Genomic DNA, 24,620 nt, shown 5'->3' on the forward strand with positions numbered 1-24,620 from the left:
GTTTGGCAGAAAATATAGACTGAGAAATAGATTCAGGATATACAGTGCTCTGGAGTCAGATTCACTAGGTTTACTGCAGCCCACTAAGATTAAATATTTTTACGGGGTATGTAATCTGTCCCCAGACTATAAACACTAAGGGAACCTCCACTGCAGAACACCCAGTGAATCTGGTATTTGTAGCAGTCCTGTGCAGCATGCTTTAAAGTCCCTGTTTTGAATTAGGCATTTGGACACTCTGCTGTAACCCTATAAGCACTAACTTTTAGGGTTTGTCACTTGCCAGTGCATTTGCTCACAACAGCAACCAGGGGAGGCAGTTTCTTTTCAGCTGGGCCTGAGGCTAGCAAACTATCTGGACAGAGTTTAGTTCCCTATAAACTTAATCTCCCCAACTTCTGTCTGTGATTAATTCCTATTAGTTTAAATTGCTTCCTGACGAGCTGATTTCTGTGACTTTTTCTTTAATTCTGCCCATTGAATGTTAAAGGAAAGAGCCAGTAGGGATATTCGGAAGTAACACTGCCTCTAAGCAGCAGAGGCCTGAGATGAGCACTGCCCCGTATTGAAATGCCCATGGGAGCAGAGCCTTTGTGCCAGCCAGAGGTGGATGAGCTGTCTGAAGCTTCACTAGCAAGTCAGACCACCACTTCTTTTCAGCAGTTTTATAAACCATTGTGCTGGTCTAGACAGCTGAGGTTAAATGTCATGGTCGATGGAAAATCTGAGTGGAGATAGCACTTACACAACTGCTGCTGTTCACCAGCTTTCAAACATTTCCTCTGCACAAAACAGCTGGGTAACCAGGAGGGTTTGCTATCTAAGTCTGCTCTGAAATACTTCTGAAGATTCTCTGATTAAGTGAAAATATGCCAAAGACTTACCATGTATTTAGAAACTCAAAACTTCCATATGCTTTTCTAACTGTATTTACAGAACATGAGTCATGGAGGTTTGTGTTTTCAGAGGTGCTCAATTGTTAAGTATGAAATCCATGAGAAATGCTGGTGTTCAAGTATTTGGAACTGTCCTTGTTTCAGCTGGGATGGAGTGTATTTTCTTTCTAGTAGCTGGTATACTTCTGTGTTTTGGATTTAGGGTGAGAATAATGTTGATAACACATATTTGATAATTGCATTTACAAAACGATTGGAAAAGTTGTCCAATCCCTCAGCCTCTGGAGGCAACTCCTGAGAAGCATGAAGGAAAAGTATACCTTTAAGGAAGATGTCATGTGTCACCCAGGCAAGTGGACCACCATAGAGAGAGGTAGCCAGTACCTAAGGGAATTATCTGTTCTGGAGATGATTTATGATGATCTGGACAATGAGCAGTTATCCAAAGAACCAAATGAAGTCAAGTGTACATGACCTACATGGCAGAAATTTGTACAGAGCCCACCATCGTCCAATGGAACTCAGTGGCAGTAATGACCTGAAAAGATAGAGATGGACAAACGATGTATGAATTGGCTGGCCAACTCTGGCAAAACAAAGTCTCTCTTCTTCCCTATGGACCTGCATCTTGGTTATGGAGAAACTGTCCCAGGAGTTTCAGCAATTCAAAGAGGATATGTCCTACTCCCCACATATATGGACTAGTATCTCAGCTCTTAGGGGTAAGTGTTCCTCTTTAGAGAAGAGCCAGCCTGTGGTTTTACCTGGGGGACCACTGAGAGGGCATGAAGTGGTATGGAAAAATCTACCTCAACCCTAGAGGCACAGGCATGTGAGTTGCAAGGAAAAACATTCCTAACCTACTGTGGAAGAGGGAGCAAGTGTCTGTGTGCTGTTTAGTTGCCTGCTAGGTTAAACTGCAACAGGAACCTAAAACCTTCCCTTTTTTTGTTCTTACAATTATTTTGTCAAGTCCTGGTGCCTCTATCCCTTTTCTGGTGATATTTATTTCACTGTGCTGAAGAATTACAGGTTCACACTATTGTACGTACTAATATTCTATGTTTTCTTTTAGTTCAGTTTTACCTAATGGATTGCTTACAGGTGAGTGAAACCCTGGCCACAAGTCAATGATGTTCATAATCTGACTTACTGAGCGTTGCTGATGGCATGCATTATTATCATACATAAAGTAGGACTCATAAGCAGTATTTCCAAAGCCATGAATGATGACAACTGCAGTGACTTTCAGAATTTGGTACAGAAGAAGAATTACAGTTAGTTGAGACTCCATCAAAGACAAGACATAAAATGCATTGTTTTTTTTTTTATTTGTTTATTTTTGAATTGCAAACTAGTATAAGTCTCTTTGGAAAAGGCCCAAATTAAAAAGACCAGCAATAATCACTTCATTAAAGCTTCTGGTCCCAAGCTGGAAGTAATCTCTTCTTACAATGTGTTTCCAACATTTTCCAAGGAAAAGAAATTAACACTTAAATCTTATGTCAAATTGTCTGTGTAGATATAGTAAGTATTTTTATTTTAATAAGATGTCTGCTATAGCCTGGAACCTATCTGCAAGCACAGAAAAGACTGTCAAAACTCACCAGGAGCTGGATTATTTTAAATTAACAAAGGTGATCTTAATTTTTCCCACAACCCATTTTCACTTCCAAAACTAAGGGTAAATGTGTCTTCAAAGTGAAAGTTCTTGTGTTTGGAAATGCTTATTTTTACATGAAAGATTTTTTATAGCAAAAATTTCTCATGAAAATCACTATTTACAATACCTTGGTGTGCGCCAGAAGTAGCAAAATTGGTCAACAGCATCAAATATACTTTAACTTTGTGTTTGGACAGAGGTGTCAAATATATCATCTAACAGACACAGTGAGTACCTTAAAAAATGAAAAAAAAAAAAAATAATTCACAACAATATATTGAAAATTATGAAGCTCAACTGGTAACAACAGCTCATCATCTGTTGGTTTCATTTTGGTTTTTATTCTGCACATGATTCTGAATTTTTTCAAACCGAACAATCAAATAATAATGGAAAGCCTTTAAGAATGGGAAGTGAGATGAGAAACATTATTGCATACTTAGGTAAGTATTTATGTTTGCAAAGCTATTTCAAAGAAAGAATTAAATTTCGGACAAAGTTGCCAGCATGTTAAAGATGAACTGCTGGGAATGTTTTTTGGTAGCTTGCAGTAACAGGCATAAATATAAGTTTCATGGTTATAAACAACAGTATGTGGATGTGTTGCATCTGTTATGTAGTACAGAAATCTCTGCACTCCTGCATGTGGATATATCTTGAATATATATGAAATATCTTGGATTTTGTAACTGTAAAAAGCTGTTTGCCATTTAAAGTCTGTATCACTTAAGTCCCAACCAGCAAGATTATAACTCTCCAATCCACATTAATAATTCAGTGTGAAATATCTCTGTGACACTTGCAGCCCTGTCAGAGATCGTAAGTGTTTATGTTTTCTGGATACGTTATATTAAAGCAAAAAGCATTAGTATTCTGCATACATCTATAAGTTCTAGTCATGGTGGATATTCTATATTATGAAATCTACCATTTTAAACCCAGCCCTGTGTTATCACTCATGCTGATTTCTGTGCACAGTACTGATTTGTAACAGGCATCTCATGATTAAACTACCCTATCTTGGGCAGGTGATATGGGTGAGGACAAGCAGTAAAACCCTGAATCCCAAACCAGATTCACTTCTAGACTCTTTATGGGGTATGAGGTTCCTCAAACATGTTGAGTTTGGACCCTCTTGTTAAAATAAAATTTTGTTTCATGCTTTCTTACATCCTTTAGCTCTCCTCACATTTCCACCCAGTGCCTCCTGCCTGACTCTTAGGGTGACAAGGGTTGCATGCATCTGTCCACTAAAATTTGCTTTAGCCAGAATGACTTAATGAGATATGGCCTAGCTACTGTTTGTCAAATTCATGCATGTCATACTTACAACACAGTCAGCCTCTCGAAAGTAGAGGCTTATGTGATCAAGCCTTCCTTTGAACTTCTGGATTCTCATTAGCAGCACAAAGCTTTGTCATGCTGTTGCAGTAAATCATATTTTAATAAATGTTAAACCCTTTGAACATAAAGTTTATTAATAGTTAAATAGTTAAATAGTAACACTTGCAAGAATTAAGTGCTTTCATTCGAGGCTTTCGACACTGTCCCACAAGACATCCTTGTCTCTAAATTGGAGAGACATGGGTTTGACAGATGGACCACTTAGTGGATAAGGAACTGGCTGGATGGTCATGCTCAAAGAATTGTGGATAACAGCTCAATGTCCAAGTGGAGATCAGTGATCAATGGTGTTTCTCAGGAATTGGTATTGGGACTGGCACTGCTTAACGTCAGGCAGTGGGACTAAGTGCATCCTCAGCAAGTTTGCCGATGACACCAAGCTGTGTGGTGTGGTTAACACGCTAGAGGGCAGGGATGCCATGCAGAAGGACCCTGACACACTTGAGATGTGGGCCCATGAGAACCTCATGAAATTTAACAAGGCCAAGTGCAAGGTCCTGCACCTAGGTCAGGGCAATCCCAAGCACAAATACAGGCTGGGCAGGGGCTGGATTGAGAGCAACCCTGGGGAGAAGGACCTGGGGGTGCTGATTGACAAGAAGCTCAACATGGGCCAGCATTGTGTGTGTTTGCAGCCCATAAAGCCATCTATATGCTGGGCTGCATCAAAAGCAGCATAGCCACTAGGTCAAGCGAGGTGATTCTCTCCCTCTGGTGAGGCCCCATGTACAGTACTGTGTTCAGCTCTGGGACTCCTACCATACCATAAGAAGGACATGGACCTGTTAGAGTGTTGGAGCAAATCCAAAGGAGACCACAAAGATTATTAAAGAGCTGGAGCACATCTCTTAGGAAGATGGGCTCAGCAAGTTGGGCTTGTTCAGCCTTAAGAAGAGAAGACACAGGGATAAGCCTTTTTCTAAGGAGAAAATGTATATAAGCCTTCCAGTATTGAGGGGGGCCTAGAAGAAATCTGGAGAGGAACTTTTTTATAAGGGCATGTAGGGATAGCATAAGGGTGAATGGCTCTAAACTGAAAAAGTGTAGATTTAGATTAGATATTAGGAAGAATTCTTCACTAAGAGGGTGGTGAGACACTGGAACAAGTTGCCCAGAGAAGCCGCCCCATTCTTGGAAGTCTCCAAGGCCAGGTTGGATGGGGCTTTGAGTAACCTGGTCTAGTGGAAAGTGTCCCTGAACCATGGCAGGGAGGTTGGAACTAGATGATCTTTAAAGCCCCTTCCAGACCAAACCATTCTATGATGATTCTATGATGGAGCATCAATACTTAGGGCTTAAACCCATTAGATGCTCACTAGCTATTCCCTAATGTGGGGACTGGTGTTGGAACAGAGCTGATTGTTTTGAATACTGAACAAATGCAGTAAGTAATAGTAGAAATAAAGGGATCCTGTCCCAGAATTTACATTTTAAGAACACAGGCCTGAAGAGGAACATCGAAATGAGGCAAAATGCACAAGCTGTACCATCACAAGATTCCTTTTCCATCCCATGATTGTTGCTATTTTTTGAAGGGATGGGGCTCTCTCTTGAGATTCAGCATTGGCGGGCAAGGATAAGCCAAATTTAAAGACAACTAGAAAAGAAGGTATACTGTAAATAGACTGGATGAGGCAGGGGTTAGCAGACGCAGATTGAAGCTACAAAAGAATGATGAGCATTAGTGGAACAGGGGAGCAGAAAGGGCAAGGAACTGAGAGAAAACTGTCCTGCTGTCTGCCTGGCTAGTCCCACCAAATCACCACACTACCTGTGTTTCTGCTGAAGCTCCTTGCTCTGCTGCCTCAGGAGTCTTCTCAACCCGCTGGTCCGGGTTTGTTTAGAAATGCTGGCCCTCATAGGGGAAGGAGTAAGCAGCATAGTTGTGTGTCACTGGGCTGTACTGCCTTGGAAGCAGTTGACCACAGTGGGCTGGAGGATGCAGAGGTTTAGAGGGTTATGACTTTACTGGGGCTGCATCTTTATAACTGTACCCTGCAGGAGTGTGAGGGGGTTGCTTTCCTGTCTGCTCTAACATTCCCTTCCTAAAATGCTTCACATCAGCTATAGAGGAGGCACTAAGCACCTAATGGGTGCCATTAGTCATAGCCCGAACGGCGTTGGAGGACACACAGCAAGCCAGCAAACAGGGACAGCTGTCTCTCTGTGATTCTTCTGCTAATAAGTTATATAGGAGCAAATCTCAAGTCCCACTGAAGTCCATGGCAATGCACTTGCCAACCAAAAGCTGGAGTTAGTCCTTTGAGTGCCAAGGCATATTCTGTGATTTGAATCAATAGCCTCCTTCCACTTACACCACCAAAACTATATTTTCATGTTTGGTTATGCTTATGGAGAATAATTGCTGAGGGCTCATGTGTGTCAAGGGCACTTTTTTTTTTGTTTTCCCAAGTAGATCACCACACATCAACAGTCTAAACAGTTCACAGTGATAAGCCCTAATTCTGGGGAGAAATATGGCTATTTTCATTACTAAAGACAATGATCCATGTCCAAAACAGAATATTGGATGTCAGTGGGAAAATATGAGTTTGTTGGGTTTAGGTGTTTTTGTTGTTTTTTTTTTTCTTGTGTATAGAAAAAGCTGGTTTGGGTTTTTTAATGTTCACAGGGATAAACTAGGATTTGTAATCTTGACTTTTGTCATACATGCTCTAGAAGCTTTTTATAATTGGTAGGTTCAAAGGTCCATATAAGAAGTAGACTCCATATAAGAAGTAGATTTCTTGTAACTAATTGTAAACATCTGGTGAATTAGATGAAGTTTTCTGTATAGTCAATAAATAACTTTTTACAGTCGGTAAGCAACTGCATTAGAGTTTCTGATACTGCACATCTTTTCAGATCAGTTAACTAATTAGAGACAAGAGCAATGTGTGCACACTGTGCTTGTGCCGACCTCTGTGCAATGATTTAATAGCTGTGGCATTCATTTCCACTAATGCTTTCAGTGTCAGTGGAGGATCACAGCAGAATCTCCCTTTCTGCTAGCAAAAATTCTGCTCGAGAGCAAAACCGCTTCTTTCCAAGATCCTTCTTGCAGTTTTCACATCTACTGCATGATATTGGTTCTTAATATTCTGCATGCTTTGTGTTAAGTAATTCCAAACTGTTTAACCCTTTAATACAATATCCAATCATGTCCATAAGGTCCAAGATTTCATTAATGTATACTTAAGGCTACTACAGGGAAGGGATAACCTCTCCTGCTCATACAGTAGACCAATGGCAGAGATAAAGCCCAAGTTCATGGCTTTCTACAGCATCAGTCTATGCATTTTATACTAGCCTTGTCACTTTACCAAAGGGGAGGCTGTAAGGTGTGTCTTGTGCTAGTCATGCAATGGTAAAGCAAGCTGATGTGACAGGGTTCAGAACTGGAAGTTGGTGATAACTAGGTTTATTGTGAAGTGCAATGGTTTTTGTATAGTAGCTGTCAATTGCTGTTATCATTATAAAAGATGTGATTGTTACTGTAGATCCTTGGCAGAATGGTGAGTAACCACAAATAAAGGGACTGGTAAGGGGTTGGAATAGGTGACCTCTAGAGGTCCCTTTCAATCTCAACTATTCTGTAGCTCTGTTTTTTAAATAATTTGGACAATATGAATAATCCTTTGCTTTATCTAATAAGCCAAATAGGGTATTGTTTTTTTTTCTCTTTGAGCAGAATCACCTTTATTGCATATTTGCCACTGGTAGAGATTCTGCCTGCATCCAGTACTGTTCAGTTGGTTTATATATAGGTAGGATGTATTAGAAATAGTTACAAAGTGTGTTGGAGGGGACAGAGAAAGGTTATGCAATCCATGTTCCTGCCTTAGGACAACCTTTTCTTGTTTGCCAAGCTATCTGAGAGCTGGTGCTAACAGTCAAACATTAATTGCTCAGAAATATTTTGCTGATCATCAGAATTAATTATTATAGAACCAAGAGGTTGGAAAGGACCCCTTGATGTCTGTCCAGCCTCCTTCTCAAAGCAGCTTCAGCTGGAGCAGATTGCTTAGAGAGATGTCCTAGTGGGTTCTGAATCTCCCTAAGGATGGACCCTCCACAGCCTTTCGAAGGAATATGCTCCAGTATTTGATCACTTTCATGGGAATTTATTTTCTTGGTAAAGTATCTATTCAGAATTTTCCTTGTTCCAGCTTGTGTCCATAGTCTTCTGCCCTTCCAACAAGCACCATTTTCTCTATCCTTACCACCATGTAGTTGTGTTATGATGATGGCTTATTACTTGCATTGAAATAGACCCCAAAGAACCAATACTGCAGTCTCACTGCTCTTCTGTAGAGCTGCAAGAGAACAGTGCAACCCCTTTATAGAGAAGTGTATTGTTTTTTAGTTGTTATAGAGAAGTGTATTGTTTTATAGTGCTTTTGAATAGTTGCTAGAGAAAATAAAAGAAACACTGTCACACTGCAGTGAAGGGATTAAAAAACCTTTTCCTATTTTGTAACATTTTCCAAGGAATGGCAGCATTACACATTAACATTTATGAATCAAGAAACCTACTTAACTAGATTACCTAGTGGCATTATTTCACTCTGCTAAAACTTGGAAAGAGCAAGTTAAATTGCTCTGTTTCTATTACTGAGCCTCCATTAAGGAAAAAACCTGCAAAACTCTGTGTGTGTGCATGGGCTGGGGAAGGGGGAGTTTAATGCACGCAATTTGTGTGTCTGGTGCATGTGCACAGTAATCCTTTCACTTACAGCATTTTATCACTTTATAGTTTTGTGAACATGACTCTCCAGGCATAACTGTCCATGAGTGTATATAATTTAATGTGCTTACATGGGCTGATCTCCTGGCTCCCCTTAATAACCATAGAAGAGGAAAAGTTACTCTGTAACTACAAATCCCTAATGTGCAGACAGAAAAAATGGAAGAAATTCCATGAAATCTCGAGCTTTTACCTCAGTCAGCAGTAAAACCTAGTTAGTTTTTACAAGTCATGCTAATTTTCAAACACATACTGACAATTTTCAATCTTCAAACTTCCATACTGGCACAGATTGACTTTAATGCCTCTTGTTATTCAGAAGGTTCTCTTGGGCTTTTATGATGGCCCTGTGTTAGAAATCGGTGACTCCCCAATGATCAGTGATCTCCAGGTTACATGGAAAGTACAGAGTACATTCCCAATTAGCACTATATCCATGCACATGTTGTTTCCAAAGGGCTAATCTTCCAAAATCAGGAAGGAATGAAGAAAAATGGAAGTTGATTGCAAAGAATCATTTTATATAAAAAATGTGAAAGGAAATTAAATCTTTATGATTATTGTAAAATCAGGAAGCTTCATTCTGTCATCAAGAAAAAAGACTCTTCATGGGGAAAACTAGTCTTGGTTCAATGAGGAAATAAAAATAACTATTTGACATAAAATATGAAAATGGTGAGGGAAATATGTGCAGTGATAAATATAAATAAATTACTTTGGAAATCGATAACAGGAAGCTAGAACTATGAGGAAAATTCATGGCATTTTCTACATATACTTGCAGTAAAAACAAAAACACAGTGATGGCATAGGCCTTTCTAATTTGCAATGCACAAATCATTAAAATAAAAAAATGTATTTGGTGCAGGGTTCTAGTCATTTTTTTAAAAGTGACTTCAGGAGATTCAGCTAAAAAAAACATTCCTCCACTTGATGGCAACTGTTATTTTTCAACAGAGGTGTTTTCATCTGGAGGGAAATGCGTAAGGTACAGTTCATTTGGTACCTAGTTTTGGTGAGATCATCAACTAGGCCAAAAAATATACTGCTATGTCAGGGAGTGAGATGCAGTATTACGTACCTGCCCCAAGCATGAGTTGGGAGTCAGGGACAAACATACTCTTATAGCATTACAGAAATACTCCTCAGCACCCTGGAGCCAGGGCAATATGTTTAACTGGGCAAAATCTCCTGATATATAAAGTAGGGAGTATTTCATGTCAGGCTTATTTTTTAATTTTCTACATGGCTTTCATTCAGTACTGCTTTGTAACTGAAAATCTTTATGGTTCAATTTGGGATGAAGTATTTTCCGGTAGTTTCCCATTTCACTGATGACCAAGTTATAGCCTTTCAAACAATCTAACAAAAGAATCTGCCTCACCAGAATTTTGATGCAGATCCATCCTAACACATGCAGTTCTATTTCAGTATTGGACTGGGGGGTCATTTAACATTCTGCACATCGTAGAGCTGTGAGCAGAAAAATCCCTCGCAAATACTATGTCTGGATTATTTTTTATTTTTTTTTAAAATATAAACCCAGCAAAACAAATACCAACCCTCCCCCCACAAAAAAAAACATTCCTTTGTCTATGATGTTTTCTGTATATTTATGGTTATAGTTTATGCTACATGGGTGGCTGCCATTCTCTCTACACCTGATGACCAGCCCATAACAGCCCCTAGGCCTCTGGCCAGCCACGGTCCTGTGCACTAACCACATAGCATCTATGGGCAGCAGAGCCAGTTAAGCCTGATACAGGTGTCACAAACCAAATGCAAGGTGTGAGAGAATGACTTCCACTACCTAACAATGGATAGCATCATCTAGGGGACATAAGGAAAATTTGAACACTGAATTTGAAAATTTTAGGGAAGAGAGATTTTCATGAGCTATTGCTATTTTAAACAGCGTGCCTCAGTAGGAGAGGATGCGAGCAGAGGCACTCTTGTTACTGTGAACACAAACCTGGTGTTTGTGTGCTTCCAGAAACTTCATGTAGGACTGGCTCTGCTTGGGTCCGTGGGGGTCTTGCCTGCATGGCTGTCCTGCTCTAGATGACTGCTGCCGGGTGGCCGCTGGCTGGCGCAGGGCAAATTCTTTACTGTCAGGGTGTTGAAATAGAGAAGCTGTGGCTGCCCTATCCCTGGCAGTGTTCAAAGCCAGGTTTGACGGGTTCTTGAGCAACAGGTGTCCCTGCCCATGGCAGGGGGGTTAGAACTTAAGGTCCCGTCCAACCGAAACCATTCCATGATTCTATGACCGGTCCAGGCCCTGCTCTCGGCCCGTCCAGGCAGAGCACCCCGTACCCGCCGCCTGCCTGCTCGGGAGCGGCTACCGGCCCAGCTGCCCCCGGCGCACAGCGGTCCCTGTCCGGCTCCAGCACCGCACTGTGCCGCCGCGCCCGGGGCAGGGCGGGCAGGCGGAGCACGGGCAACCCGGCGGGGGCGGGAGGCGGGAGGAGCGAGGCCGGCAGGGCCGGGTCGGACCGGGCTGTGCGGGGCCGGCCGCAGTGCCTGCCTGCAGAGCTACCGGCCGGGAGGCTCCGTGCCCAGCAGAGTCGAGCTGGTGCTTTAGTCAGACTTTCTCTGCCCCTCTTCTCGCCTGCAGCCCTTAGCATGGCCGGGGCTCCGCTGGGGGACCTGCTTTCCTTCCGTGCCTTCCGGGCCGCCTGCCCCGCCGGGTACGAGTATGGGTATGGGTACGGCGGCGGCCTGCCCGGCCTCCGGGAGCGCGAGTTCCCCCGGCTCCGAGGTACCGCGGGACGGGCACAGCCCAGAGGGGCGGGTGAGGGGCGGGTCGGGGGCGGGGGAGGCTCATGCGGGTCCTGGCTCGCCTTGTCGCCGTGCAGGAAGTTTCTGTCATGAGGCAGCGGAGGCAGAAAGCACCGGTGTCACCTCCCTGCAGGGAGCCACAGGGCGGAGGGGCTAGGAGCAACCCCGCTTCTTCTCTTTCTTCTCCTTGTCCTTCTCTCTGTTCTCCGGCACAGTGCCTCGCAGGTGCCATGAGTTCAGTAGAACAGGATTTAGGTACAGCAACAACACTCGGAGATATTGGGACGGAGGGAGGGCAATTAAATTGGTAAAACAGCCTCTGTCAAGTAAAGGTTTGTGGTTAGATAGGTCTTTGTAAACTACTTTTGCAGGTTAGATTTCTGCTCCCCCCAGTATTAAACATTGCTTAGGCATATTACTTCAAATCTTCTAATGGTAATGGGTATACTACAGTAATTTATTTTACTTGAAGAGATAGCAATGCCTGTGATAATAGCACTTCAAAATACTTAGGGGTAAAAACAGAGTAGAGAGCAGAGTAAATAGCATCAGTTTGGATGCCCTAAGACTGTTATTTAGGCCACTTTCCTATCATGGTTCTTTTTTGTTATGTCTTTGAGTTTTGGTGATAAAATGCAAAGCAGGCTTTCTCTCCCATGTATTTCTAAATGCACACATGAGTATCTAGTAAAGAATGGAGTTTCACTTTGCCTTTGAAGGGATGTGGAAAGAAAAACTTATTTACAAGCAACAGTTCAAGGAACTTTAATATTCAGTAAGTTAATTTCACAGTCTGCTATTTGTCATAACCAGTTGCATCACCAAAAGTTTGCTAACAAGAAACTGCTTGTCCTTACATTCAGGGCAGGATTCTGAAAACTGGTTATTTGTAACTGAAACAGTTAACTGAAACATTGTTTGGATGTTTAAGCAGATGACTTTTCACAGCACCTGAGGATCAGGCACATTTATTGTGAGGCTCCCCAGTTTTGAAGCAAAGTATATCTGCTAAGGAATGGTGGCTGGTATGTCAGCCAGGGATCCCAATGGAGGTCACTGCAAAAGCAGAGCCTTAGGAGTTTACATCGATCTTCTTGAAGAAGATCGATGTCCTTAACTGATTGCTGTACTTACATGTGGTGTCCTTTATGGGATTTTTGTTGTAAAAACAGGGGTATATCTGTAGTCACAAACTTGCATCTTCAAGTGTTACCAGTAATGCCACAAGAAAGGTGTCTGGAGACAGATTCCTGGGCCAAGAGTGTAAGGCTAAGTGTCCCCTGCCTTACACATCTGTTTGTCTCACAGCTGACCAGTTGGAGTAGTCCAAGACAGAGTCCAGGAAGTGGCTGACAGCAGAGCAGTGTGGATGAGAAACATGTTGTTCATACTTATTCCTTGGCATCCTTTTATTTAGCCATGTAGCTGTATCCCCACTTGCTGAAGGTCTAGACACATTGATGGTGGTGTCTTAAAGCTCTAGCTCTTTGCTGCCTTGCTGAAAGAAGGCAAAGGAAAGGTGGCTGACGTATGGGTTAGCAGCAGCAATTACTATTATATATTACTATTCTGTATTTCTATATAGTAAAGCACCTTCTCCAAGTGACTTATAAAAAAATTAGCGGACCTTTCAGGCATTTACTACTTAAGCATTTCCAGTGACATTCTAGAACATGCAGGCTGGGGGATGAGGTAGGAGTTTTACACCTCTGATGGCCTTGGGTCAGCTTTATAGGTGAGTCCTGAATGTACAAATGATGATTCACCAAGGAACCTGTAGCTGTTCATGAGGTTGGTCTCTGCTGGGTGTTTCCCTGATGTAAAAAGATGCTGCAATTTAATCTCTTCTAGTAAAGAGCAAGCTTAACTAGTTCCACTAGGCAAAAAAGAATGAACTTTATTTGTAGGTAGCTAATAGTAATGCCTTGCTTTGTCTATTTGGGGCATGCCTCATATATCATTTCCATCATTTCCATCATCTCCATCATTTCCATCCGCCTGACCAATTTGGTGGCCTTCTATGGTGGGGCTACGGAACTGATGGACAGGGGCAGGGCAGCTGACATCTTCTACATGGACTTGTGCAAAGCGTTTAACACTGTCCCACATGACATCCTTGTCTCTAAATTGGAGAGACATCAATTTGATGGATGGACCACTTGGTGGATAAAGAACTGGCTGGATGGCCACATGCAAATAGTTGTGGTCAATGGCTCAATGTCCAGTTGGAGACCAGTAACAAGCGGTGTCCCTCAAGGACTGGTGTTGGGACCGGCCTTGTTCAACGTCTTTGTCGCTGACATGTACAGTGGGATTGAGTGTGCCCTCAGCAAGTTTGCCGATGACACCAAGCTGTGTGGTTCGATTGATAACGCTGGAGGGAAGGAATGCCATCCAGAGGGACCTTGACACACTTGTGAGGTGGGCTGATGCCAACCTCATGAAGTTTAACCATGGCAAGTGCCAGGTCCTACACCTGGGTCGGAGCAATCCCAGGCACAGCTACAGGCTGGGCAGAGAAGAGATTCAGAGCAGTCCTGTGGAGAAGGACCTGGGGGTGTTGGTTGATGAGAAAATGAACATGAGCCGGTTTCAGTGTGTGCTCACAGCCCAGAAACCAACCGTAGCCTGGGCTGCATCAAAAGGAACGCGACCAGCAGGTCCTGCCCCTCTACCCTGCTCTGAGACCTCACTTGGAGTATTGTGTGCAGTTGTGGTGTCCTTAACATAAAAAGGACATGGAACTGTTGGAACAAGTCCAGAGAAGGGCCACGAGGATGATCAGGGGACTGGAGCACCTCCCGTGTGAAGACAGGCTGAGGAAGTTGGAGCTGTTCAGCCTGGAGAAGAGAAGGCTGTGTGGAGACCTCATAGCGGCCTTCCAGTATCTGAAGGGGGCCTTTAAGGGTGCTGGGGAGGGACTCTTCATTAGGGACTGTAGTGACAGGACAAGGGGTAATGGGTTCAAACTTAGACAGGGGAGCTGGTGAAGCACTGGAATGGATTGCCCAAGGAAGTTGCGGATGCTCCATCCTTGGCAGTGTTCAAGGCCAGGTTGGACAGAGCCTTGGGTGATATGGTTTAGTGTGAGGTGTCCCTGCCCATGGCAGGGGGTTGGAACTAGATGATCTTAAGGTCCTTTCCAACCCTAACTATTCTATGATTCTGTGGTTAAAGTTGGATAAAAATCCAGATATTGCATCTCACTTTTTATGTGAACAGAATTTTTTAGAGTCCCTCTCCCCCCATGAGTTAAGCCTAATGCTCAATTTTGGAAGTGTCATCTTTGTATGAGGAGCATGTGATAATAATAATTATTGCTTATCAATGTAATTACTTCTTCCTCATATTTGGTGGCATCTGCCAAGGACATCTTGTGCAAATGGTGTTCTCTGGGGAATTCAGAAACCTTTTCTGTGTTATAAACCTTTACTTGCATGGGGCTTGTGCTCTTGTTATAGCTCTAGTGTGAATAATTGCACAAGTATCTGTTGAGAAGGTACTACAGATGCTTGTAGGGAACACCAGTTGCTGGACATACTATAAAGCTAGGATTTTTCAGAGGTGGTCTACTGGTGGTCTTATCAAAGTCTGCAGGAGTTTCACTCTTGGCTCCATCAGAAGTAAAGTTAGTCTCTCAATATGTGTGTTGGAGATTTTCCCTTCAGGTTTTGGGAAGGGATAAGAGGAACTACTTTACTTCCTTGAATCAGCAGGGGTCTGTCTTTTTTGTCACAGAAGCCTTACATTTCACCTTTTAAACCAAAGTTTATCTTTACTTTTGTAATTCAAGGGCTGTTAGCCGGTGGCTAGAGCAGCCCCTTCTAAAAATATATGTGGAGTCTGTGAAATGGATCCCTGTTTCACAGGCAGCAGCGTATGCACAATATGTGACCTTGACTTTAATCTTGTGAGCAGCACACCCTTATCTGCAATGTAGGACTGTAAATTGTGCTTTAGAAATGGATAAAGAAATCAGCGGGAGGTTATAGGTTCTGTTGTTAAGTAATAGGAATGAATGTGCTTCTGTGATATTTATCATAGGAAATAAAAAATCAGCTTCAGTTTGTATCGTGGTTTTAAAAAAGAAAAAGCTGGCATGTGATTTTCAATGCAGCATTTAATCCCAAGATACCTTTACAGTTTCAGTTGTGTGCCAATATTCTCAGCTCAGATAGTTGTGTCCATTTCAGCGGGAGCTTTCCAAGAGTGATAAGCAGTGGATACCCATCCCCCAAATAAAAATCAGTGCGTATTAGTGATCACATATTCTTTAAGGCCTGCTGACTATTTGAAGATAGTCTTTAACAGAGGCAAAAGGCACTGTCACATTTAATTTCAAATCTATCACTGTCCCATACTTCAGCAAGAGTAATTTGGCAAATCATGTGTTACTTTAGTTGTATGAATATTTGTGATATGTGTGATTACATACAACTGACAATAATAATGTAGCTTTCCTGTTAAACAAAAAAGAAAGGCAGATTAAGCTTTGACTAAGAGAATCAGCCTTTGTTTCTTTGAAACTCAAATGATGTTCCATGAACTGGTCACTGGTATGACAGTGTATTCTGTTCAGGTAAGGAATAGCTCAGTATTGGATCTGACCTTACAGATAAATAAAACTTTTCACTTACATTGCTGATATTTATTTGCATGGAGACTTTCCTGTAAGTAGGAGAATGGGAAAAGCAAGTCTTCTCTGTGCACTTCAATTAGTCCTCAGTGGCTCAGCTAGCAAAGATCTGTCTTCTGAGAACAGAAAAGCCTGTTTTGTCACGTTTGGGGTAACCTGGTGTTTTGGCTGAATTTCAGGAGTAGGAAATGCATTTTGGTATGTCAGCTCAGAGTAATTTTGTTGATAGGTAGCCAATGCTCACATTTCATGAAACCTGTGGAGAGGAGTGTACTCCAAGCTGAAGACTTATGTTCATCTCTTAACAGCAAACATAGGCATGACCTCAGTTTCTCTACTGTTATGCCAGTTTCCTTGCTTTGTCAAACCAGAAGTTTTACCAGCCTTGTGTCTGAGGGATTTTTCCTTTTCTGAAAAAAAAAAAAAGAATACTGATTTTTGTATTCTAACGTAATTTGATTTTCTTTTTTTTTTACATCTTTTTTACATCTACAGAGATTTGAAGGTTTTGCATTTTTTTTAAGACTTTGTTGTTTGATCTAGTAGCTGTATTCTACTTCTGCTTGTTTATGTTATCTTCTGCTGATTTCCTAATTATTAATTATTTTTATCTCTAGATGAAGCTTTTTTTTTAATCTGTTTTTTCTTTTTCTTGAAAATTAAGTGCTGTGTTCAGTAAAACCTTTTACATTTAGGTTCTTTGAGCAACGCTGTTCTTTGAGCAATTTAGCAATATTAGTCTCATCATGCTATTTATAAAGCAGTTTGAAAATGAGGGATAAGTTTGTTTTGATTGATTGTTGTCTAAGGTCTACACTGAACCAGAAGTAAGCATGTACCATTTTATGGTCAGGTACAATACTTGATTGTGAGTTCCCTAAAGCCTTCCCACCCATTGCTGGCAGAATTAAGCTAGGCAGCTACATTCCTGGGAGAGACAGCATTTCCTGGAAAGGTAAAATGATTTCACCCACTTGCAGATATTTCATATGTTAATCCAGTGCTTACATCTCCTATGCAAAGGCAATAAATGCAATGTGTAGGGGAAGGGTGAGGCTGCTTTTGTTGTCTCTTTGCAAGATTCTGAGTAGCTAGAAGAGCTGCTAGTAGTGCTGGAGAGTAAGTCTCACTGAGTTACCTCATCTCTCTCTCATCATGAACAGAGAAGAAATTTTCTAAACCTCTCATTTTGGTGTCTAAAGCTGAGAGCTCCTGTCTACCACTTTGAGATCTCTGGCTGGTAACCTGCTCCTGTCTCCTGAAGCCCCTCTGTTACAACAAAATTTCATTTTATGAAACACTTTTTTATTATTATTTTTACTTGGGGGGGAAAAGGAAGCAAAAGAAATTATATTTATTGAAGTAGGCTGCTGGTGGACAGTTTAAAATCCTAGAAGACATCTGGGAAGTTCCTTTTTTTGTGTGGGGAAGGTATCATAAGAAGCAGCTGTGGTATGGAAAGTGTAACTGCATAACCATATGACAATTGTTTTGTAAAAACCAACCTAAATGCTCATTTAAAGCCTTAATGCTTCCCGTCGATTTCAAGCCAGCAGTACTTATCTAAATAAGCTATTATAGAAAGAATTGATATTAAAGAGGAAACGTGCGTGGAACATAAAGTGATTTGGTACCAAACACAGTTAACATCAACTGTGTGTTAGTTTCAGATGTTTTTCTCTGCCTTTATAGAAGCAACTGTTAAAGTAACATAGAGGTAACTGTTGTAGTACCCATATAAAGATGTTCACCGCACCATTACACTGGCTCTGCAATCGCCTGTGTCACGAAGTGCAAGACATTTAAAACTCTTGAATGCAGAAATGTAGAGCAAAAAAGCAAAGTACTAAACCCTATAAACGTGATACAGTTGACAAACTCATAATTTTCAGGTGTATCTTAGAAATAAATAGTTGATCAGTTAAGACTAGGTTCGTACAGCAGGAAATAGCTGTAGACATTAGATTTTTTTTAAATCAGCATGTAGATATTAAAAAAAAAAAGAAAAAAGATTTGGAAAGAAACTTTATGGAACTTCATAGATGTTGCAGGGTATCAGCCACCCATTAAAGAAAAAAAAAATGCACTTTTAATTCATAGAATCATAGAATAGTTAGGTTTGGAAAGGACCTTAAGATCATCTAGTTCCAACCCCCCTGCCATGGGCAGGGACACCTCACACTAAACCATATCACCCAAGGCTTCGTCCAACCTGGTCTTGAACACTGCCAGGGATGAGTAATTAAAAGATACATTATCTTTAAAATTAATGTCTGCACAAGAAGTGTATTAGTGTATGAAGGCATTGAGGCAGGCAAATATTTTATTTAGAAAAGCACAAGATGCTTTCTTATCTCTTACTCAAAAATTGGAAATGGACCAAAATCTTATTCCTACAGAATACTGCATCAGTGGTGCTGTCTTCCTTCTGTCACCTTTGCTTCCTCTTAGATTCTCCTGTTTGTTCTCTGTTGCTACGATGTTGCTGTATGTGAAACGTGTATTGATTTCTTCTCCATTTTTTTCTGTATATTTCCTTATGGTGTATATCTGACTTGGTTTGGCTTGTTTTTTTTAATATGAAATATAATTTTATTAATTAAAGAGTAGATGTAAATTTTCAGGCAGATGTGATCTGCTTCTTATTTCCCTTCACGTATATTGGAATTTCCTCGGCGGCATCAGAACTTACCCTGTGATGCTCTTGAAATTTCCATTACATGTTATGGTAGCAATTCCCATATCTGATCTGCTCACCAGAATTCAAGGGTACTCTCAGTTTAAGGACAAAAAGATAAACAGAGAGGTGAGAGGTCTGTTTTTTCTGATCAGCTTGATTCATTGCATACTTGGTATCGGAGAGATTCTGCAGAGACATCATTTGAGTGTGAAAAGACTGTCATTGAACTCAAGAAGACCATACTGCATAATGAAAAGCACTGATATGAGAGACTGATAAATGGCTAGACAGCACAATATATTTGCAGAGCACGGAGGTTAGTGGGATGTTTAACTCATAGATGATACTTAGGAAGTAGTATGGTGAGCAACCAAATGTCTTAGGCTTTTTATAATAGGTTATCTTGGCTCAAGGCATCAATGCAGATATTCTCCTTTATGTGACGCTAAGTTCTAGTAAGGTGGGGTTTGTTTGTTTTGGGTTTGGTTATGGTTTGCTGTTGTTGTTTGGTTTTGCTTGTTTGTTTTTTAATTTTTATACTTGCCCTAACTTTAAAACAGAACTAAAATTAAATAAATAAATGACGTTTTCATAAGGATATATCAGCTTGGTGTATTTTTTTTTTCTCTTCCAAATTTAATCATGCTGATAGTGTTACCATGTGTGCATTTTGAGAATCACAGGCTGGTTCCTGTCATGTTTGTTAGGAGGAGATGTGATTTTCTGGAGGTATTATGAAAAAGATGATATCAAGAACTGAAGATGTGGGAAAGGAATGCCAGTGTTATGGGGAAACATGGGTATAGTAAGGCAGGAAGGCATAAAGACAGGCCACAAAGGAGTGAAATGTCACACTTAATTAGTTTCGTTGCTAATGAGGCAAGTTGTTAACACCCCTGGCAGTATTTGTAGCAGCCCGGTTAGACCCAGTGCTGTGATGCTCTTTACCCCTTCACCTTCTGTCCTGCTGTATAGAAGCAATGGACTGCCAGGTGCATATGATGTGACAGAATGATCTACAGAAGTCCTTTCCAACCCTAATGATTCTGTGATTCTGTGATGTGACCCCAGGGAGGCAGCTGCTGTGAGAGTGTCACGCGGTATAGTGTTAAGACACATTTTTTTCCTGGTATGTGAAGTGCCCATATAAAATGGGAAGACATGTCTATGTGAGAGAAATCTTTCCCTTCCTACTATTTTATTTCTCCCTTTGTGCTTTTAGGATTGTACTGACTCATTCCTTTCTTGTAGGAGCCAGGGGAATATGCCTTTTACAAGAAAAGTGAAAAAGATGTAGTTTCTGTGCTCATTCATGTTATTTCCTGGAGTAACAGGATCAAAAATTCTTTTAAAAGAAAGCTAAAAACATGACTGGGCAAGATTTATTTGTCGCTTATGGTCTTCTTAAAAGAGAGAGATACCCAAGAATGTGATCTTTTGGTGACATGGTTAGCTGAGGAAGGACAATTGCACAACTAAGCTTACTTCCTCTGGCAATATGCAGAATAATGTCCTAAATTAAAATTTGGAAAGATAACAGGAAGCTCATTTGAGCAAATATTCATTAATTGAATTAATGTTGTGTGAATTTATTTCATTAATGTAATATTAAACACCAAATATCACTGCTGTTTACAAACTTATGAGCAGGACAGGTGTTGGTAGAGAAAGTCATGGAACAGATGATCCTAAGTGAGGTCATAAAGCATGTGCAAGAAAACGGAGGGCTCAGGCCCAGTCAGCATCAGTTCATGAAGGGCAGATCCTGCTGGATGAACCTGATCTCCCTTGATGATAAAGTTGATGAGGAAAAAGCTGTGGACTTTGTGTATTTGGAATTCAGTAGAGCATTTGACAGTTTCCCACAGTGTTTGCCTGGAGACACTGCCTGCTCATGGCCTGGGTATATGGATTCTTCACTGGGTTGGAAACTGGCTGGATGACTGAGTCCAAAGAGTAGTGGTAAATGGTATCCCATCTAGTTGGTGACTGGTCAGTAGTGCTGTCCCTCAGGGCTCAGTGTTAAGACCCTTGTTGTTTAATATCTTCACTGAAGATCTGGATGAGGGGATTGAGGGCATGCTCAGTAAATTTGTGGACAACACCAAGTTGGGTAGGAGTGTTGATCTGCTGGAGGGTAGGAAGGCTCTGCAGAGGGATTTGGACAGGCTGGATTGATGGGCTGTGGCCAACGGTATGAGGTCAACAAGGTAAAGTGCTGGGTCCTGCATTTGGGCCCCAAAAGCCCCCTGCAATGCTCCAGGCTTAGGGAAGAGTGGCTGGGAAGCTGCTCATGGAAAAGGACCTGCGGTTGCTTATTGATGACTGCTGGACATGAGCAGCTTGTGTCCAGACAGCCAAAAAGGCCAAGAACATCCTGGCCTGTGTGCCCGTAGATGCCCTCAGTAACATAGTTTAGTGGTGGACTTGTCAGTGCTGGGGGTAATGGTTGGACTTGATGATCTTGATGGTCTTTTCCAGCCTAGCTGATTCTGTGATCATCAGAAATTTTGTCCTGTAATTTCTTCCTGAGGAAGACATTGATGGCCAGGATTTTCACATTTTTATATGTATGCCAACAGTGCATTAATTATGTCATAATTCAGTAGTTTGGAACTGATGGTATCAGTAATGGGTACAAACATATGTTGCCTTTCTTTAAGAGAAAAGGACTTTGTATTGCTGTTGAGTAAAATACACTGCTCATCTTCTGTGCCATTCATTTTCCAAGTAACTTGTTAAGGAGTGTAAGTTATCGAGTAACTTATTAAACATCTGACTGAGAGTCACGTTTTTATTATTTGTGTATCTGCCTCTAATTTATTATAATGTAAACAATTAGAATCGTCACAAAACAAAATGTTACTGAGCTGCTCTGGCAATATGCAACTTTTTAAATATCTGCCATTGTCTTTGGTTCACCACATGCAAGGAAAACGTTTTTTACAGGTTTAATTAATTTAGGAATGTGTAAACCCAGTGAGTGGAATGGAAGATTCCTCTTAATACCCTGTCTGATCTCAGTTGTGATGGACAATTTGCTTTGATAATGCATGTTGCCTTCTCATAAGACTGGATAAAAGCAGACAAACAGAAGTGATTAACCTGCAAGAACTCCTTACCCGATGGACTGAATGAAGTATAATTAAAGACTGCACAGAAAAGGAGCCTCTGCCACCTGTTGACATACTACTTTCTCCCACACATGAACTCACTAGCGTTGAGTAGCTAGGAAGCTGGCTGAATTGATGTTCAGACAAAACTGTACATAGATTATTGCACTACATTTTTACTTAATCATAGAGTTTGTGTTCACGGACAAACAAAACACTTGATTAGTGATAACAGCTTTTAAATGCATTCTTTTAAGAATGTGAATACCTGAGAAGCAACATATCCTGGAAGGTGGTCATGAAGTGTAGCAATATGATAATTGTCCTCTTTATCACCTTAGCTGAGATGTTTAGCAACAGCTGCCATGCTGCTGAAAAAACTTAATAGTACAAATGCAGGATGACTGGTTGCGGTTCTAAAAGGGAAATAATGTAATAGTTGTATAAGTGAAGAAAAACATATGCCATTTAAATTTATTAGAAGTTAACTGGAGCAGGGGAAGAGTGTAAGGAGTCCTCCCCTGAGAAGGAAGGAAAGGCAGAGACAATGTGGGGTGAGCTGACCACAACTCCCATTTCCTGTATCCCTGTGATGCTGGAGGGAAGGAGGTAGAGAACTCAGGAGTGAAGTTAAGCCTGGGAAGAAGTGAGGATTGGGGAGGGAAGGTGTTTTTAAGATTTGGTTTTATTTCTCCTACTCCAATTTGATTTGGTAATAAATTAATTTCCCTGAGTTGAGTCTGTTTTGCCTGTGATGGCAATTGGTGAATGATCTCTTCCTATTCCTACCTTGATCCATAAGCCCTTTGTTACATGTTCTCTCCCTTGTCCAGCTGAACAGAGGAGTGATAGAGATGCTTCGGTGGGCACCTGGCATCCAGCCAGGGTCATCCCACCGCACCTTGCCCTGTTTTTTACTGGTAATGAAATTAAGCCTTCTGTTTTAAAGACTGTTAACTGTCCAGTTAATGTTTCATCAGTGAACTGTCTTATTATCTCTTCAAACTCACCAAGAGCAGAAATATAGAAGGGAGAAAAACTATGACACTTGTAATGGGAAAATCACTTGCTGTGTATTGGTTGAAAAGCCATTTTAATTTGCTCTCTCTGCTCTCTCTGCTCCCACTCTCCCCACTTCTCAGAAGCTATCTTTGATATAGGTTTTGTTGAAACCATAGCTATAAATCTGTCATTTTTGGGGGGAAATGAATTGCAGAGTTTAGTGAAAATATTCCAGATTCATGCTCAGGTGAAACTTTTCTAAAGTGGAATTTGGTAAAAAACATGGTGCTAGCAGCTTTATTTGCTCTTTGTCCTTCAGGGTCAGTTCCTAAGTAACAGAATAACTTCCCTAAACAATTAAAAAATGAATAATTTGTTTTTCTTCTGCAGAGTGAAGGCTCTAATTTTGGATTTCTGTGGAAATTCAGCTTTTCATTAATTAGAATAGCAGCTATTGATGTACTCATACGCATCTAATGGCTCTACAGTGCTGAAGGTATACTGTGCATTGAAGTAATTCTCCTATGAACAAAACACTGAAACTGTAAATCCAGCATAAAGGAAATCTATTACTTTGGAAGCAGCCTTTTATTCCCTTTTCTTTTTTTTTTTAATCATAGCTACAATTTAGGATTTGATACTGTGAAATGCTTTCCTTGAGAATGGTTGATCATGAGTTGAGATTCTTACTTCAATCACATTCTTTAAAGCCTCTCCAGTGTCAATAAAACACTGAGCTGAAGGCAGATGTGTGGTATGAAGAAGGGAAAAGAAGCAGATGTCTGGGGTAAAGAGTAAGCTTAATATTCCTTTTTCATGTCACAGACAGCTATTTCAATAATAACTTTCATAGCTCATTGTCAAGTTTACTTTTAAACTTTCCATTTTTCTGTAGAAGCCTAGGTGGTTGGGTTAGAAAATAGAATTTAATGTGATCTTTGGGTATAAACTACTGCTTGGAAAGAAACCAGAGTTCTGGGAGTGAAGAAGGAAGTAATGATGATTTTGTTAGGAGCTGCCTTATGTCCAGGATTGGTGAAGCTCATCTGCAGAGCACAGAAAGCATCACTGCACCACAGGGTTGTGCATCCAGGACTATCCTCTAGTTAGGGCTACTGTGGCCCTGGCTTCATCTGGCCTGCTGGGAGAGATGTAGGGACAGAAGACAAAGCCTTCCTGTGGCACCATAGGAACCTTCCTTGAGTTGCAGGCTGTATAAAAACAAACCCTCCCTCCACCTGCTGTTTTTCAATATCAGTTTGCACAGAGGGTGGGACTAGTCCAGTGAAATGCTTTCTGAGGGCTGAAGCCATCTATTTCTCCCTCTTATAACTCACGCTCTACGTTATTCTTAGAAGTCTGTAATAGTATGATATGAAGTTGAGTACTTTGTGACTGATGAAAAAGTGTAAATCCTAGTGACTTTTACTGAGTTTCCTTTCCATCTGGTATTTTTCAAGAGTTGGGAGAAACCTTCCCCTGCCTGCCACCCAAATGTCAAATTTAAAACCACCTACTTTTATCAGAATATTTATATTCTGATTAGCTCTAATGCTAATGAAAGGTAAACCCAACTTTGTAGCTCATGGGGGCTGAAGCTACCCATTAAAGAAAAATTATGAAAACCCCTGTTCCTTTGAATGTGTGGACTGTTGCAGAGTTCAGTGGGTAATGCTTGTTTGAAGGCACTCAGTCGATTCT

The 24,620-nt window shown here is 41.1% G+C and overlaps 1 protein-coding gene and 1 long non-coding RNA gene across 5 annotated transcripts in view; one reads left to right on the forward strand and one right to left on the reverse strand.

Annotated features, from left to right (window-relative positions):
• Positions 1–10,817, reverse strand: part of LOC130606554 (uncharacterized) — a 32,193-nt gene extending 21,376 nt beyond the window's left edge. For both annotated transcript variants that reach the window (XR_008974008.1, XR_008974007.1), the window contains exons 1-3: positions 10,683–10,817; positions 3,890–3,981; positions 2,687–2,794 (exon numbers count right to left, since the gene is read on the reverse strand). This is a non-coding gene — a long non-coding RNA (uncharacterized LOC130606554). The remainder of the gene's footprint in view (positions 1–2,686; positions 2,795–3,889; positions 3,982–10,682) is intronic.
• The window catches only part of MOCOS (molybdenum cofactor sulfurase), a 221,857-nt gene continuing 200,187 nt past the window's right edge, over positions 2,951–24,620 (forward strand). Inside the window, exon 1 of one of the 3 annotated variants that reach the window (XM_057423022.1) lies at positions 2,951–3,002. In XM_057423022.1, coding sequence (XP_057279005.1) covers positions 2,966–3,002 — 37 coding nt within the window. In that variant the 5' untranslated portion in view covers positions 2,951–2,965. Of the gene's footprint in view, positions 3,003–11,166; positions 11,469–11,629; positions 11,744–24,620 lie in introns of those variants that run through there. The other 2 variants (XM_057423021.1, XM_057423023.1) reach the window with 2 other exon arrangements.

Source organism: Pezoporus wallicus, unplaced genomic scaffold, assembly GCF_028554395.1.
Source record: "Pezoporus wallicus isolate ANWC-B61680 ecotype Strahan unplaced genomic scaffold, APGP_CSIRO_Pwel_v1 contig_749, whole genome shotgun sequence".
Lineage (NCBI taxonomy): Eukaryota > Metazoa > Chordata > Aves > Psittaciformes > Psittacidae > Pezoporus > Pezoporus wallicus.